At 40.1% G+C, this 15,203-nt stretch overlaps 1 protein-coding gene and 1 long non-coding RNA gene across 2 annotated transcripts; one reads left to right on the plus strand and one right to left on the minus strand.

Moving 5' to 3' along the window:
• The first annotated feature begins 1,992 nt into the window (after window positions 1-1,992).
• IL6 (interleukin 6) lies at window positions 1,993-8,054 on the plus strand. The gene is made up of 3 exons (XM_040352836.1): window positions 1,993-2,294; window positions 6,486-6,593; window positions 7,849-8,054. The coding sequence occupies exons 1-3, from the start codon at window positions 2,082-2,084 to the stop codon at window positions 8,014-8,016; spliced, it is 489 nt and encodes a 162-aa protein (XP_040208770.1). The 5' UTR covers window positions 1,993-2,081; the 3' UTR covers window positions 8,017-8,054.
• A 217-nt stretch (window positions 8,055-8,271) lies between these two features.
• Window positions 8,272-10,927, minus strand: LOC120940158. Its single transcript, XR_005749394.1, has 2 exons — window positions 10,088-10,927; window positions 8,272-10,051 (listed from the first exon to the last, which is right to left on the minus strand). It is a non-coding gene; the product is annotated as an uncharacterized LOC120940158 (long non-coding RNA).
• Between the last annotated feature and the right edge of the window lie 4,276 nt (window positions 10,928-15,203).

Below are 15,203 nucleotides of genomic sequence, written 5' to 3' on the forward strand. Positions count from 1 at the left end.
CTACCAGCCTATCTGTAGGTTCTTAGCTTTGGAATACCTACTTTGCTCGCCCTGCGATCACATTTATTTGATTTTATTTTTTTGGGGTTTTTGTTATTCTTAATGAGGCTGATCCCACTTGTTATGGGTGTCTAACCTGCAAAAATGTGGGGAGTGTTGTGTGCAATTGTCAACAGATGCTCATGGTACATAGTAGTGCTACAAGTCCAACAAATCAGAAAATGTATTATTTGACATATTAGAAATTTAAATGAATACCTGTCTGCTGTGGAAGGTGTTCAGTTATCCCTGCAATACAATCCTATTCAATTCTGTATGTAGGTCAAAGTCCAATATTAACACATGGCAGCCTTTCAAAATATAAAATAAATGTGAGTCACTCCTTAGCAAGAAAATAAAAAGGTATTGTATCATCAGGCAGGAATACATTTGCAGCTTGAGACCCGGTTCACACTGGGGCGGCACGACTTTGGGGGCGACTCGGCAAGGCGACCTGAAGACAACTTCAGAGGCGACTTGCAAAATGACTTCTGTATAGAAGTCAATGCAAGTCACCCCCAAAGTCGTACAAGAACCTTTTTCTAAGTTTGAGCGACTTGCGTCGTTCCTATTAGAATGATTCTATTGAATAGAACGGGACGCAACTTGTCTGGCGGCTGAGTCACCTGACGAGTCGCCCCAGTGTGAACCGGCTCTGAGAAGACATACAAATACTGTGAAAATATTTACAAATTTTACAAATGCAAGCTTTTGGAATACTTCTTTTCATTCTTAGGACAACCGCTTATGTGCCCAAAGAAGGAACTTTGTGTACTGAATATTTTGTAGCCAATACAAATAGTATCGCCAATAGTATGCCATCTCTACCTCATAGACCTTACCAAGCATATTTTAGGGTAGAAAATATGTTTGGGCCAGATAAAAAAAAATGTATATTGTATATACAATACTGTATATTGTATTTTTTTTATTATTATTGTGTGGTGGAGAGAGAGATGATTTTAATAGTCTTCCTATATAGTACCAGTTTATGACAACAAATAATCACTCATTACCCTTTGGATATGTAAAACTTTATTTCACACAACCCATAGGGGTCAGTGCTCTGCGCCCCAGCCCCCCCTTTTTTGAAGCCTATTAGAACATCACATGCTTAAACAAACAAACAAAAAAACTCTGATTGCAATCCATGAATCCAGTGCTCTGCATGTAGATTAGGGGGCCGGACACATGGATGAGGGGCGGCGCCCCTGCTGGATGGGCTGCCACTGGTTACATGCATTTTGAAGATCTGATCAACTTCTATGGGCCTCCCAACACTTTAAAATGCGGGAAAAAAAATAACAGTATTTTTTCAAAAAGTACCACACTGCAGCACTGAGATGTGCATACCTTGGGCCAGATTCTCAAAGAGATACGACAGTGTATCTCCTGATACACCGTCGTATCTCTGAGTTAGGCCGGTCGTATCTATGCGACTGATTCATAGAATCAGTTACGCATAGATATGCCTAAGATCCGACAGGTGTAACTGTGTTACACCGTAGAATCTTAACTGCAATTTAAAAATGGGCGCTGGGGTTCTCGCTGATTTACGCCAAGAATATGTAAATCAGCGACATACGCCAATTCACGAATGTACGTGGGCCTAACGCAGTGTTTTTACGATGTTTACATAAGGGTTTTCCCGGCACATAGTTACCCCTGCCTCTATGAGGCGCAGCCAATGTTAAGTATAGCCGTCGTTCCCGCAATGAAATTTGAATTTTTTACGTTGTTTGCGTAAGTCGTTAGCGAATACGGATGGACGTCATTTACGTAAGCGTCGAAACCAATGACGTCGTTGCGACGTCTTTGGAGCAATGCACGCTGGGAGAATTTCCGGACGGCGCATGCGCTATTCGATCGGCGCGGGGACGCGCCTGATTTGAATAGTACACTACCACTAGCCGCGGAATTTGAATTCCGCCGAAGGAATTACGATCCGCCTCCGAATTACGATCCGATCGTTTTTGTCAGAATGTTTAAGCAGTAGTGGTAAATATGTAAAATGATTGTTGTTTTTTAATGTTATATCTGACATGACGATCATATTTATTGTTGCAGGTTTCTATTCAACATCCATCCAGCTCTTTGTATGTTTGGCAATAACTATTCTTGTAAAGTCTGTGAGCCCGGCACCTGTATCAGTTGCCTCCTCTGGTGACACCGGTAATAAAAATTCCATCACCGTCGCTAACATGGCTAACATGGCAAAAATTATAGCAGAGGAGGCTAGAGAATTATACCAAGAGGTGAGTGTCTTCCAAACAATACTCTGTGGTTCTCAAGGCAGCATTAGCTCTGATAGGTCCTATGAAATGAACAATTATCAGGAGTAAGGGAGGTATGCACCCAAACACATATTGGAGTTGATTTCTTAAAACTGGGGAGTGCAAAATCTGGTGCAGCTGTGCATGGTAGCCAATCAGCTTCTAACTTCAGTTTGTTCAATTAAGCTTTGACAAAAAAAACTGGAAGCCGATTGGTTTCTATGCAGAGCTGCACCAGATTTTGCATTATCCAGTTTTAGTAAATCAGCCTCAGCCCAGGGTCACACTGGGCTGCGGGAATGAAGCTGTGCGAGTTCAGCTGACAACGGTGTCGTACCATTTAGGATGGTGCAATTGCGCCGACTTAAAATGTCAAATCACATCAGTGTGAACCAGGGCTTACTGGGTTATTTAGTAAGAGTCCATTTACACCAGCCCACACACTAAATCACTGTGGGTAGGTGCACTGTGCAGGGTAGCAGGACACGTTGTTTAAATGCAATCCGCTGTACATTTTTTTTTTTTTACTTTATTTAAGTGTCACAAAATGACTCTTCATTCAAGTCTATGCAGTACAGTGCATTGCGACTGGTTGAAGTGATGAGCTGTGCCTCATAAAAATGCAGAGATCCCACACATCACCTCATCACAGCATTGTACTGTGAACAATTGTTTTCTATGTGCCCTAGCATTGATCTGGGCAGATCATCGAAGCACAGCAGATGGTGTACAGAAAGCACTAATGCTGCACATAAAGAGAGAGACGTGTGCAATTTGTCATAAACTGTATCAACCAATCAGGTTTATTTATTGCAGTCAGATATAACTTCTAATGATTCACTGAATAAGTCCATGCTTAGAATATAGGAGCACAAACAAAACATGGTTACTAGTAAAGCAACAAGAAGGAACTGATACCAGGCCCATGGCTAGGGTTGCCACCTCATCCCTTTACACAGATAAGGCATTAAAGCGGGGGTTCACCCAAAAATAAATTTTTAATATTACATTCAGCCGAGTTGTCCTAATGACATCCGGCTGTTTTTTTCCCGTACATACCGATTTTCACCGCCGCTTCCAGGTATCTGATTGACAGGCTTCCGACCGTCGCATACAGCGCGTCATGAGTTGCCGAAAGAAGCCGAACATCGGCAACTCGTGACGCGCAGTATGCGATGGTCGGAAGCCTGTCAATCAGATAGGAACGCCCAGTCCCGAAGAAGACATGCCCGGAAGCGGCGGTGAAAGTCGGTATGTCCGAAAAAAAAAAAACAGCCGATTGTCATTAGGACAACTCGGCTGAATGTAATGTTAAAAATTTATTTTTTGGGTGAACCTCCACTTTAAGTGAGTTTAATTACCACCTTAATCAACCACAGAACCTGTGTAATTAACATGTGATTGGTTTTAAAGGGATGAGGTGGCAACCCTACCCATGGCCCTGTTGGCCAAGTTGCGGACCTAACTTTTCTCTTTGCTGCATCAGTGCAATCTTCATAAAAGTATTGGCATAACGAGGACATTATTGTAAAATTATATTTGACTGTGTGAGACCATTGGCTCATAAAAAAGTAGTCATAAAAGTAGTCATGGAACCCTATTTTGTTTTTAACATCCAGGCCATTTTCTATTCCCCATAGATATGGGTGTGCAACCTTTAAAGCGGAACTAAACCCTCCTAAGAACTGCCATCTATAGCCATGATGCTGCACATATGATCAGTTGTGACATCGGCCATTTGACGGCTTTTACAGTTCTGTTGAGTTCCCAAGTAATTACAACAGTTATCATTCATGGCATACCTTGAATATATCTGTTTGGCGAAACCATTAAATGGGTGGGTTTGGTTCCTCTTTAGCAGGGGTCTCAACCTGGCGGCCCTGCATCTGTTGCAAAACTACAAGTCCAATCATGCCTATGCCTGTGGGAGTCATGCTTGTAACGGTCAGCCTTGCTATGCCTCATGGGACTTGTAAATTCACAACAGCTGGAGGGCTGCCAGTTTGAGACCACTGCTCTTAAGCATGGTGATGCTCATTGTCACCTTGGATATAATGGGATGCAGTATTCATCCTGTAGACACATGACTACCCTGTGTATAAGCCTTTCCACCAAATGACTTTCAGATGGGTCTTAAGCGCTGGCTGATCAGCGAAAACTTTCTATTGCTATCACAGTTTGTAATACTTGATTTTCAGTCCTGAAATCATTTCTCTGGCTTTCCCTCAACAATGTTGCCAGTAAACTGTATTCAAATTTGCCTCAGCATCATTCCTTGCAGTCCCTTGGGGCATACAGCAGGCTAAGTGGAACTTCCTGTGTCACTGTGTGTATTGTTCTGTTACTTCATATCTGTGAAATTTCTGATCAGTCAGCCTTATTCCCAGAACACAGATTCAAACAGTCGTCAAATATTTATGTGTTGTGCAGTTAATAAACTTTTGCTGAGAAGTTATATGAAAACAGGTGTGGGTATGAATGGTCGTCTGTACATGCCAAACAGTTATATTTAGTCTTAATACAGCCATTACTTTAAACATACTTTATTTATAGAGTGTTTTTTATGAATGTTTTCCACTAGACCAAAATTCAGCGAATTCTACCATCTGTCTATAAAGAGAAGTAGTGAATTTGGTTATTTTTCATGCCTTGGTTAGCGTGCTTTGCTTCTTAGGCCCTGTAAACACAGGCTTTAGCCTGTATAGGAGGAGTATGTACAGCAATATTTTACAAAGCTTTTAGCAGGTTTTTGGAACGTTCAGCTATGTTTGGAAATATTAAAGATTTTAACCACTTCCTTACTGGGCACATATATCCCTTCCTGACCAGGTGAAATTTCAGCTTGTGGCACTGCGTCACTTTAACTGACAATTGCGCGGTCGTGCGACGTGGCTCCCAAACAAAATTGACGTCCTTTTTTTCCCACAAATAGAGCTTTCTTTTGGTGGTATTTGATCGACTCTGCGGTTTTTATTTTTTGCGCTATAAACAAAAATAGAGCGACAATTTTGAAAAAAAAAAAAAATATTTTTTACTTGTCGCTGTAATAAATAGCCCAATTTTTAAAAAAAAAAATTTTTTTCTCAGTCTAGGCGATACGTATACTTCTACATATTTTTGGTAAAAAAAATAAAACAAAAAAAAAATCGCAAGAAGCGTCTGGTTTGCGCAAAAGTTATTGCGCTTACAAAATAGGGGACAGAATTGTTATTATTTTTTTTTACTACTAATGGCGGCGATCAGCATTTTTTTCGTGACTTGCGACATTATGGCGGACACATCGGACACTTTTTTGGCGCCATTCACATTTATACAGCGATCAGTGCTATAAATATGCACTAATTACTGTATAAATGTGACTGGCATTGAAGGGGTTAACACTAGGGGGTGAGGAAGGGGTTAAATGTGTACCCTGAATTGTGTTCTAACTGTGTGTGGAGGGGGGTGACCGATCTATGTCCCTATGTACAAGGGACACAGATCGGTCTCCTCTCTCCCCTGACAGGACATGGATTTCTGTGTTTACACACAGAGCTCCACGTCTTGTCCCTGTAGCCGCCAATCCCGAGAGCCTGGCGGACATCACGGCCTGCCAGGCACTCGCATCGGCATCTCAGCGATGCGGCGAGCACCCGGGCGCGCCCACTCCGCGCGCAGGCCGTAAAAACACGGCCAGTTAGAGATTTAGAACCACCCTGCGGCCGTATAAAGTTGTACGGCCGTCGGGTAGTGGTTAATAGGGAGGGCTGATGTCACTGTAATCAATAAGTGCTAAAGCCTGCTAGCAGCTTGTTTACCACTTGCTGACCAGCTCACGCAGATATACTGCAGCAGGTCGGCTCTCCTGAGCGAACAATTACAAAAGTGCACAGTCTATCTGCCTTTAGTAAATCAACCCCAATGCCATTGCAAGTATAGCTGTTAACAGGAACAGAAGTTATTAAATATCAAGTGTCACATGAGGATTTAGAATTGGAGAACTCAACTATAAGTCATACAGCTTTACTGGCAGCCACTGAGCATGCTCTTGCCAGTACCATAAGAAATGTAAACTTTATAAATGTTTACTTGGATTACTGGATATCTTTAATTCTAATTGATAGAACATAACATTGAGTTGTGTACAAAATACATTTGTACAGTTATTGATTCATGAACCTTTTATCCTTACAGATTTGCAAGACTCACAATCTATGCACCAACAGTATGGAACATAATTTGAAACAAGAGCTGAATCTCCCAGAAATTACTGATAGATGTCTGAGCGTCCAATTTAATGAGGTAAAGTTGCCATGCATTCCAATTACTAATTAATAATCCACCTTTGAGTTCACGCCAAGCTTATTTATTGTCTATGGGGCAAGGTAAATACAGTTTCTTCCATTAAAAGATTTGGTTTATTTATTTATCATGGCCCAATAAGAACAAACTGCTTGAAAGTTCAAGTGCATGCTTGCTCAACAAGCTTTTCCCACCCAAAGTTGGGGGAAAAAAATGTGTATTTTGTTTTGGTTTCTCTATAGAAATGTAACAGCCTCTGAGAATGCCTTAGAGCCAGTTCACACCAGATGCAGTTCCGAGCGCACTAAAAATGCATGCACAGCGTTTTCCATTTATTCCAATGGCTCTAGTTCACACCATGCAGTCAGTTTCCGGTGCAGAAAAAACCTAACTGCACGGAACTGCATCTGGTGTGAACTGGCCCTTAAAGTGTAAGTTCACCTTTACAGAAAATCTGTAAGGTGAGCTTACACTGGACCCCCTCACCATCCCACCCGGTCTCGCTGTACCAGATTGCCGTGATCTCCCACTGTCAGACACCGAAAAGTCGCTTCACCGGTCTGGGGATTTGAAATCCCCACAGCTTAATCTTGTATCCATATTGCTACTACAATGACTAACTGGAAAGTGCTGACCAGCCAGAAACCATCTTGCCACTACTGTCAGCATTCTAAGAAGAGGCGAGAAAGCCGCCGGGATTTCAAATCTGCTGACCAGTAAATAATTTTTTTAGTGTCTGACAGCAAAGGATAGCGGCAATCTGGTACAGCGGGACCAGGGGGGTGTTGGTCCAGTGTAAATTTCTGTAAAGGTGAACTTGCACTGTCCCCTACCCATTCAGGACAAAGTGAAAGAACACCCCCCCCCCCCCACACACACACAAGGTATAGTCAGTGATCCATGCTCCCTCTCTACTGAAGAAGTCCACCTGGAGTAAACTCGGGTATCTAAGTTTACCTTGTTGTGTAACATCATCGCACACCAAGTGTCCATGTTTAGGCCTGCTGATTGGCCACTCACCGATTGGCCAGGTCACTTGCACCCTAATATCAAGTTTTGTTCTGTTAAAGAAAGTGAAGCACAGATGTGTAAGTATACCTTGTTATGGGGTGGACTATCAAGAGGTACTCACTTTGACATGAATGGGCAGGTGACAGAGTTTAACATGGATACTGTGGTGGGATATAAAACGTATGGACATTATTGTAGAATGCTGTTATCTAAACTGCAAACTAACAACATTTCTGTTTTCTAGGATGAATGTCTACCTAAGATTCACAAAGATCTTCTCAGGTTCCAAAAATACTTGACCTTTTTGAAGAAATCTTTAAAAAGTGAAAAGGAAAAAGTAGAGTCCGTACAGCACAAGACCAAGATTTTGGCAGAAGCCATAAAGAACGTAAGTATCATTCTAATAACATGACTTTGTCTTGAAATGAAGCAAACAAGGGGATCTCAATTAAAAGTGGAATCCCCTACTTGTTCCCTAAAGTGAACTGTTGGGGAGTCTCTACAATCATTTACATAAAAAAAACAAAAAAAACACCAGCACAGCACTCAAACTTTCTAAAACACTTTCAGTTTGACACGACTACAGTATGGAAAGCCCACTGTTTCCTTGTTGAAATTGGAAAAATATTTTTTTTAGCACTAATCCACAATTTATTGGGCCCATATATGCGATTTACAAATCAAATCTTTATTACACCAACAATGCTGAGAAAAGATTAAAGCTGACCAATAGAAAAAAAAAGTTCTGTAAAGAAATAATACATTTTTGTACATTATTTTTACTAACAAAGTCTTTGAACACCCTCTTAAAATGATTTTATTCTGTTTTTAGATGGGAAAGAATCTCCTTGACGAGAAAGAGGTCACTGGTACAGACATTCCAATGGAGAACTTACTGTCCAAAGATTCTTGGACTGAAAAGCTCACAACCTACCTCATTCTACAGTCATTCAAAGATTACATGATCAAGACATCCCGAGCTATACGAAACAGCAGTGGTTAAACACACTTTTTCATATTCACTACTGTGTAGTGATACACACTTGTTCTGTTTGCAGAACGTTAGATTTACAGGAAGGTTGAATTGTGTAGTAACACGATCGGACCTTCCAACTTTATTTTTTTAATTATTATTATTTTATTTTTTTAATTAAGGGCACCCAGCATATGCCCCAGCACAAATCTTAGCTAAGTGGTTCAAAGGACTACTACCCAGCTAATACTTGAGTATATCGTCATGAACGATTGTCCTGGGGTATGCACTAAAAAAAGAGTGCCTATTAGCATGACGACCAAATTATTTTAATATTTATTGTTATATTTGTGACTAATTTATTTTTTTAAACCTAAATTATTAATTGTAATATATTTATTTAATATACTGTTTACATATTTGCTCTATGTTATATTTGTGTGTAATTATTTGGATGCTGTACAACAGAATACATCCACAGTCTAAACAAGTGAACAAACTGCATTTTAAATAGACCGGCATTCAACGAAATAGTATAACAATACTGGGAATGTGCTGGCCTATTTAAAATATCTCCTTACCAAACAGGCTAGTTTACTGCTTTCTGAGACACACTACCCTAGAATAATGTGTGCAGGTTCAGGAATTCTACTACCACAATTGAATTCCCTGGTTTTTGTATTTCAATATGCAGTTAGCAAGCAAAGAATTATCCAAGTGCGGTCTGGGATCGAGCTTAGGTAACACAAAAAAACACCATTTTTTTATGCTCTTTAAAATAGTAGTGTAGGACTTGCCAGACACGAGAAGCCAAAATACAAACTCCTCATAATCTTTAATGGGCTGCCTAAAACATGTAAAATAATGTGTGTTACCACAGATGCCTATTACTGTACTTCTAGTCCTCTGTATCTGAAATTTCATAGACAGTCCTGGTCATGCAAAAAAATTGCCTGGGTTCACACTTATGCGATGTAGACACCACAGGTGAAGTCTGTGCGGTGTGATTTCAGCCATAACATTTTCTATGTCCGAAATCACATCTGCACCAAAATGGTACATAACTTTTTTTTTTCCCCACACCTAAATTGCATCGCACCCATGCAATGCGATTGTGCCAATCGCACTGCATTTTGTGATCTGTTTCGGGGTCGTTAAGATAACATTGCCCTCTGCAGAAGATCACATGGACGCTGTGCGGTGAACGAACAAGATTCGATGCGTTTCCCACATCGCATAAGTGTAAACCAGGGCTTAGTCTCAGCTGTTCTCATTGTGTTTAAAACTGTTGGCAATGCATAACTCATAAGTAGCTTAAATTATACCCAGTGCTGTCAGCCTGGTTGCACAGGGTTTAAAGGGAAATGTATAAAAAAAAAAAAAAAATTTGGTTAAAATTTTTAGTCTTCTGATTTAAGAACCTGTGTAATGGGCTTTTCGTCACAACACATGGGTTTAGCATTGCTATTTAAGTCTATAGGAATTGAAAATCTGCTTGTAGCAGGTCAACTATAGGTTAAATGAACCGGTCACCAATTTCTAAATAATCTCAGAATCGTCTCAAACTGATGCCATCAGCACAGATGGGTTGCCAATGCAAGGCAAGGGAACAAAAACCAGACTTGTACCTTTTTTCTTTAACACACTGCAACACAACATAATGGTGTGCTGCAGTGTGGGTCGGTCATCACCTACTGAACTGTGAGTTGGGTTGCATACGTGTGAAGGCAGCCTACATCTCTATGTATTCAGCCCTGTAATAGGGCAGGGAGAACACCACAAGTATTTTCTGTGAAAAGCAAACCAGTATACCCAGAAGGGTCAACTACGTTGGATGTATTCACTGCTGCATAATTATTTATTGCAATTTCTCTACTGTTATTTATTCTTGTTTTTAAATGTGTTTTTAAAAGATCAAATAAATTATTTTCTCATAAATCTTTATTGATGCAATCTTCATTTTTCTCCAGTTACGAATACATACAGGATATGTTAGGCTCTTTGTGTATTTAATTTAAAAAAAACACAGACAGATAAATAATGTACATTTACTTTTACTACTGAATGATTCTGTTGGAAGGGAATGTACATAGGCTAAACATCCGTGTACAAATATAGAACAACACATAATAAAAAAAAACAATGTTTGTATTAAGAAAACGGCCTTCACAATTCTGTCGGTCCTGCTGCGGCATTGATGGATCAAATGGTATGGTAGTAGTAAGTCCAGGTGAAACAAATCCAAGCTGCTTTAGGTTTGTGAACTGTGGCACCAGTATTCCTCTCTTCCAAGCCAGCGGTGATGAAGATTTTCAGTGTCTGAACCTAAAAGGTGTATTTCTGAACTCTTCATCCCCAGAGAAGGCTAAAAGAAATACATGAACAAAAAAGTTGTTTCTCAACAAAGTCACAACAGAATAAAGCATGCCCAATGTTGGGTGGATAATGTGCAACTTTACCAGAGCCCAGAATAGCATACAGTTAGAGACATTTACCAGTGGACAAAAGTGCGTTACTAGAAGGACCTCTGCTGGTCACATTTGAAAGTGGCTAGAGTAATTCTGAATCCAGATAGTCTCAAAGATTAGTCTGGAATTATATGTTCAGTTAAAAGAAAAAAAAAAAAAAGGATACACTAGGAGAGGGGTTTTTTTTTGCCGCCGGTCTTATTGGGGAGATTTGCGATTCACTTACTGTCCTATAAACTCAACCATGAAAGAATATTTTTCCAATGTGAAGAAATCCCATCACGCAGCTGTCATGAGTTCCCATTGAAAGATCTCTCTAATCTTGTCCTGGAGGGAACTTACAATTTTGGATTTACCCCAATTTTTATTCCTAGTGACATTTGTGCTCAGGAGAATTGGAGAGAGTAAATCACCCTCATGGGCACAAAGAAAGCAATAAAAATAAAAATCTTCCCCAGTGTTGAACAATGCTACCCATAGTTAGCTGAGATGGTCAACTGTAAAGTATCCTTTCCATAGCAGCCATATGTACAGTTCTCTACACAGCAGCCATCTACAGTGGGGATCGAAAGTCTGGGCACCCCAGGTAAAAATGTGTATTAATGTGCATAACAAAGCCAAGGAAAGATGGAAAAATCTCCAAAAGGCATCAAATTACAGATTAGACATTCTTCTAATATGTCAAAAAAAGTTAGATTTTATTTCCATCATTTACACTTTCAAGATTACAGAAAACAAAAAAATGGCGTCTGCAAAAGTTTGGGCACCCTGCAGAGTTAATATCTTGCACTGCCCCCTTTGGCAAGTATCACAGCTTGTAAATGCTTTTTGTAGCCAGCAAAGAGTCTTTCAATTCTTGTTTGAGGTATCTTTGCCCATTCTACCTTACAAAAGTCTTCCAGTTCTTTGAGATTTCTGGGCTGTCTGTCACGCACTGCTCTTTTAAGGTCTATCCATAGATTTTTAATAATGTGGAGATTGTGAAGGCCATGGCAAAACCTTCAGTTTACGCCTCTTCATGTAATCCCCCGTGGATTTTGAGGTGTGTTTAGGATCATTATCCATTTGTAGAAGCCATCCTCTCTTTAACTTCAGCTTTTTCACAGATGGCATCAAGTTACCATCCAAAATTTGCTGAAATTGTATTGAAACCATTTTTCCTTCTACTCGTGAAATGTTCCCTGTGCCACTGGCTGCAATACAACCCCAAAGCATGATTGATCCACCCCCATGCTTAACAGTTGGACAGAGGTTCTTTTCATTAAATTCTGTGCCCTTTCTTCTCCAAACGTACCTTTGCTCATTCCGGCCAAAAAGTTATATTTTAACCTCATCGGTCCACAGAACTTGTTTCCAAAATGCATCAGACTTGTCTACATGTTCATTTGCAAAGTTCAAACGCTGATTTTTGTGGTGAGGACGTAGAAGAGGTTTTCTTCTGATGACTCTTCCATGAAGACCATATTTGTACAAGTATCTCTTTATAGTGGAATAGTGTACCACAACTCCAGTGTCTGCCAGATCTTTCTGGAGGGATCGTGCAGTCAAACGTGGGTTTTGAATTGCTTTTTTCACAATCCTGCGAGCTGTTCTGTCTGATATTTTTCTTGGTCTTCCAGATCTTGCTTTAACTTCCACTGTTCCTGATGACTGCCATTTCTTAATTACATTCCGAACAGAGGATATTGACATCTGAAAACGCTTTGCTATCTTCTTATAGCCTTCTCCAGCTTTGTGAGTGTCAACAGTTTCAGTTTTCTAGACAACTGCTTAGAAGACTTGGAGAAGACACCGAGAAACGTCGTATTTGTACCCATATACACCGCGCATTCCCTACTTGCTCTTGTAAGTGTAATACGATCATTTTCATTAAACCTATTTTATCGCAGTATACACTATGGATCTTCTTTTTCTTACTTCTCTGAGATACTATTGATCCGATCTTCTGCATACGTCCAGTTTTAACCACGAGTCTTCAGGGAGACGTTAAACACCCCAGGCACATACTGACCGCTGTGATTGTGGTCACAGCTTCTGGTAAGGAGACTGCATTAACAGCACTTTGGTGTCCCCCCTGGTGGAAGGAGTGTATTTATTTAATTTTTTTTGGCTTTACCACACAGTTTATATATATGAATAATTCCCTTGGCTTATGCACATTCAGTTGTGGAATATTTGGACTTTTGTATTATTTTCAGTGGTTTACCACGTTCACTTATTAATGCATTTAAATCGTTTATTATTTAGCTTCAAATTCATTGGTATCTCATATATGTTTGTTTTTGGAATATTGTTTTTCAATCACGTATTTTGCACATATATGTTGTTGTATATTTTCCCAATTTTTTTCATCAATATTAATTTTTTAGCGCTGTACCTCATATTTAAACACTTTTCCAATTTCGTATCCACAATTTTTTGGTACTGGCAGCAATTTTCCCAATCACTTAATATAGTTCAGTGCAGTATTTTTTCCAATTCTTTGGTTTGTTTTTCTATAACTGCTTAGAAGAACCCATGGTGCTGATTGTTGGGGCAAGGTCAGATGAGTCTGGGCATTTAAAACCTTTAAGATTGACATCACCTGGTCTTTCCAGACGATGATCGAGAACAATCCATGACACTGGCAGGTCTCAGCTTTGCAAAGGGGGCAGTGTATGCTATAAATTCTGCAGGGTGCCCAAACTTTTGCAGACAACATTTTTTTGTTTTCTGTAATTTTGAAAGTGTAAATAATGGAAATAAAATCTAACTTTTTTGACATATAAGAATGTCTAATCTGTAATTTGATGCCTTTTGGAAATTTTTCCTTGGCTTCGTTATGCACATTAATACAAATTTTTACCTGGGGTGCGCAAACTTTCGATCCCCACTGTATGTAGTCCCTACTACCCCATCAGCAGACCTATACAGCTCCCCCCTCCCTTCTGTCTACTACACGCTGTAGGAAGCAGGACCCATATTCCCCTGTACTCATGCGAGTCAGGTGGCAGGATTTTACCAGGCGACCATAATTCACATGAAAAGAGCACATAAGAAGCTGGGTCCCAGTAGCATGTAGCAGTTGCCAATCTGGCAAGTAGGTCTGGGTGGGAAGCTTATATGCAGAATGCCCAGGTCACTCTGAGCTTTTGCCAGCTGCTGTGGTGACGTGGTAACTGTGATTTTCCAACCCTAAACTCCAACAAGTGAGGACCTCTGATTCCTCTTGCATTGAGTTGCACTATAATTCTATTGTCTCCTACATCTTGTAAAGTGCATTGCAAATCGTTTGCACTATATAAATCCTATATAATAACAACCCTGTGTATGATGCCATTGTGAAACCTTGATCAATTACACAGTGCACTAACAGATGTGTACAAGATGAGTTTTTAAACTTACACAAGCCATCTAAGCTCAAAGATCAGAGCAGGAATTGGGATATGGTTGTACAAGGCCATTGTGAGAAGAATCCTTTGAAATAGCAGAGATAGGATTCATGAATGGAGCAGTGTTCCTATAGTAAATCTGTCTTGTCCCTCCTATTTTACACTGAAGCAAGATTAATTAATCTTCCCAAATGTTGAACAATGCTGCTGGGATGTTCAACTACAAAGAATCCTTTCCAGAGCAGCCATATGTACAGTTCTCTATCCCCTCATCTACCACAACAGCCAACTATGCAATGTACATCCAAATAATGTAAGGCGAGATAAAAAAGTGGTAGATTGTGTTACTAGAAGCCTTTAAAAACTGGCAAATATGTCACTGCTCTGCTTAAGGTGTACTAAACCCAGGACGCTGCATTCACTATATCTGCTCTCCCACAGTACACAGAATATGGAAATGCAATTATTTTACTAAATATAAACTGCTAAATACCTTTTCTCATCAGCAGTTAGAGCAGTCTTGACTTCTATCAGTGTCTGGTTAAAACTTGTAGGAGTAGTTTTCATTCTCCTCTGTCTGTCCTATGAGGCTGCAGGACCCCTGACCCTCTGTCTGGACAGTGCTGATTGGCCCTGAGCTGTTCGCATGCACCCTCCCAAGAAAAAAAATCTCTAGCAATACAGTATGAGCATGTCCCAAAGCTCTGTACTATCAGGAGATGAATTTGGGAATGTGGAAGAAGGGAGGGTCAGAGAAGACAGGATCAAAGAGCCTTTTTACACAATG

The sequence above is a fragment of the Rana temporaria genome, chromosome 5 (genome assembly GCF_905171775.1).
Source record: "Rana temporaria chromosome 5, aRanTem1.1, whole genome shotgun sequence".
NCBI classification, from domain to species: Eukaryota; Metazoa; Chordata; class Amphibia; order Anura; family Ranidae; genus Rana; species Rana temporaria.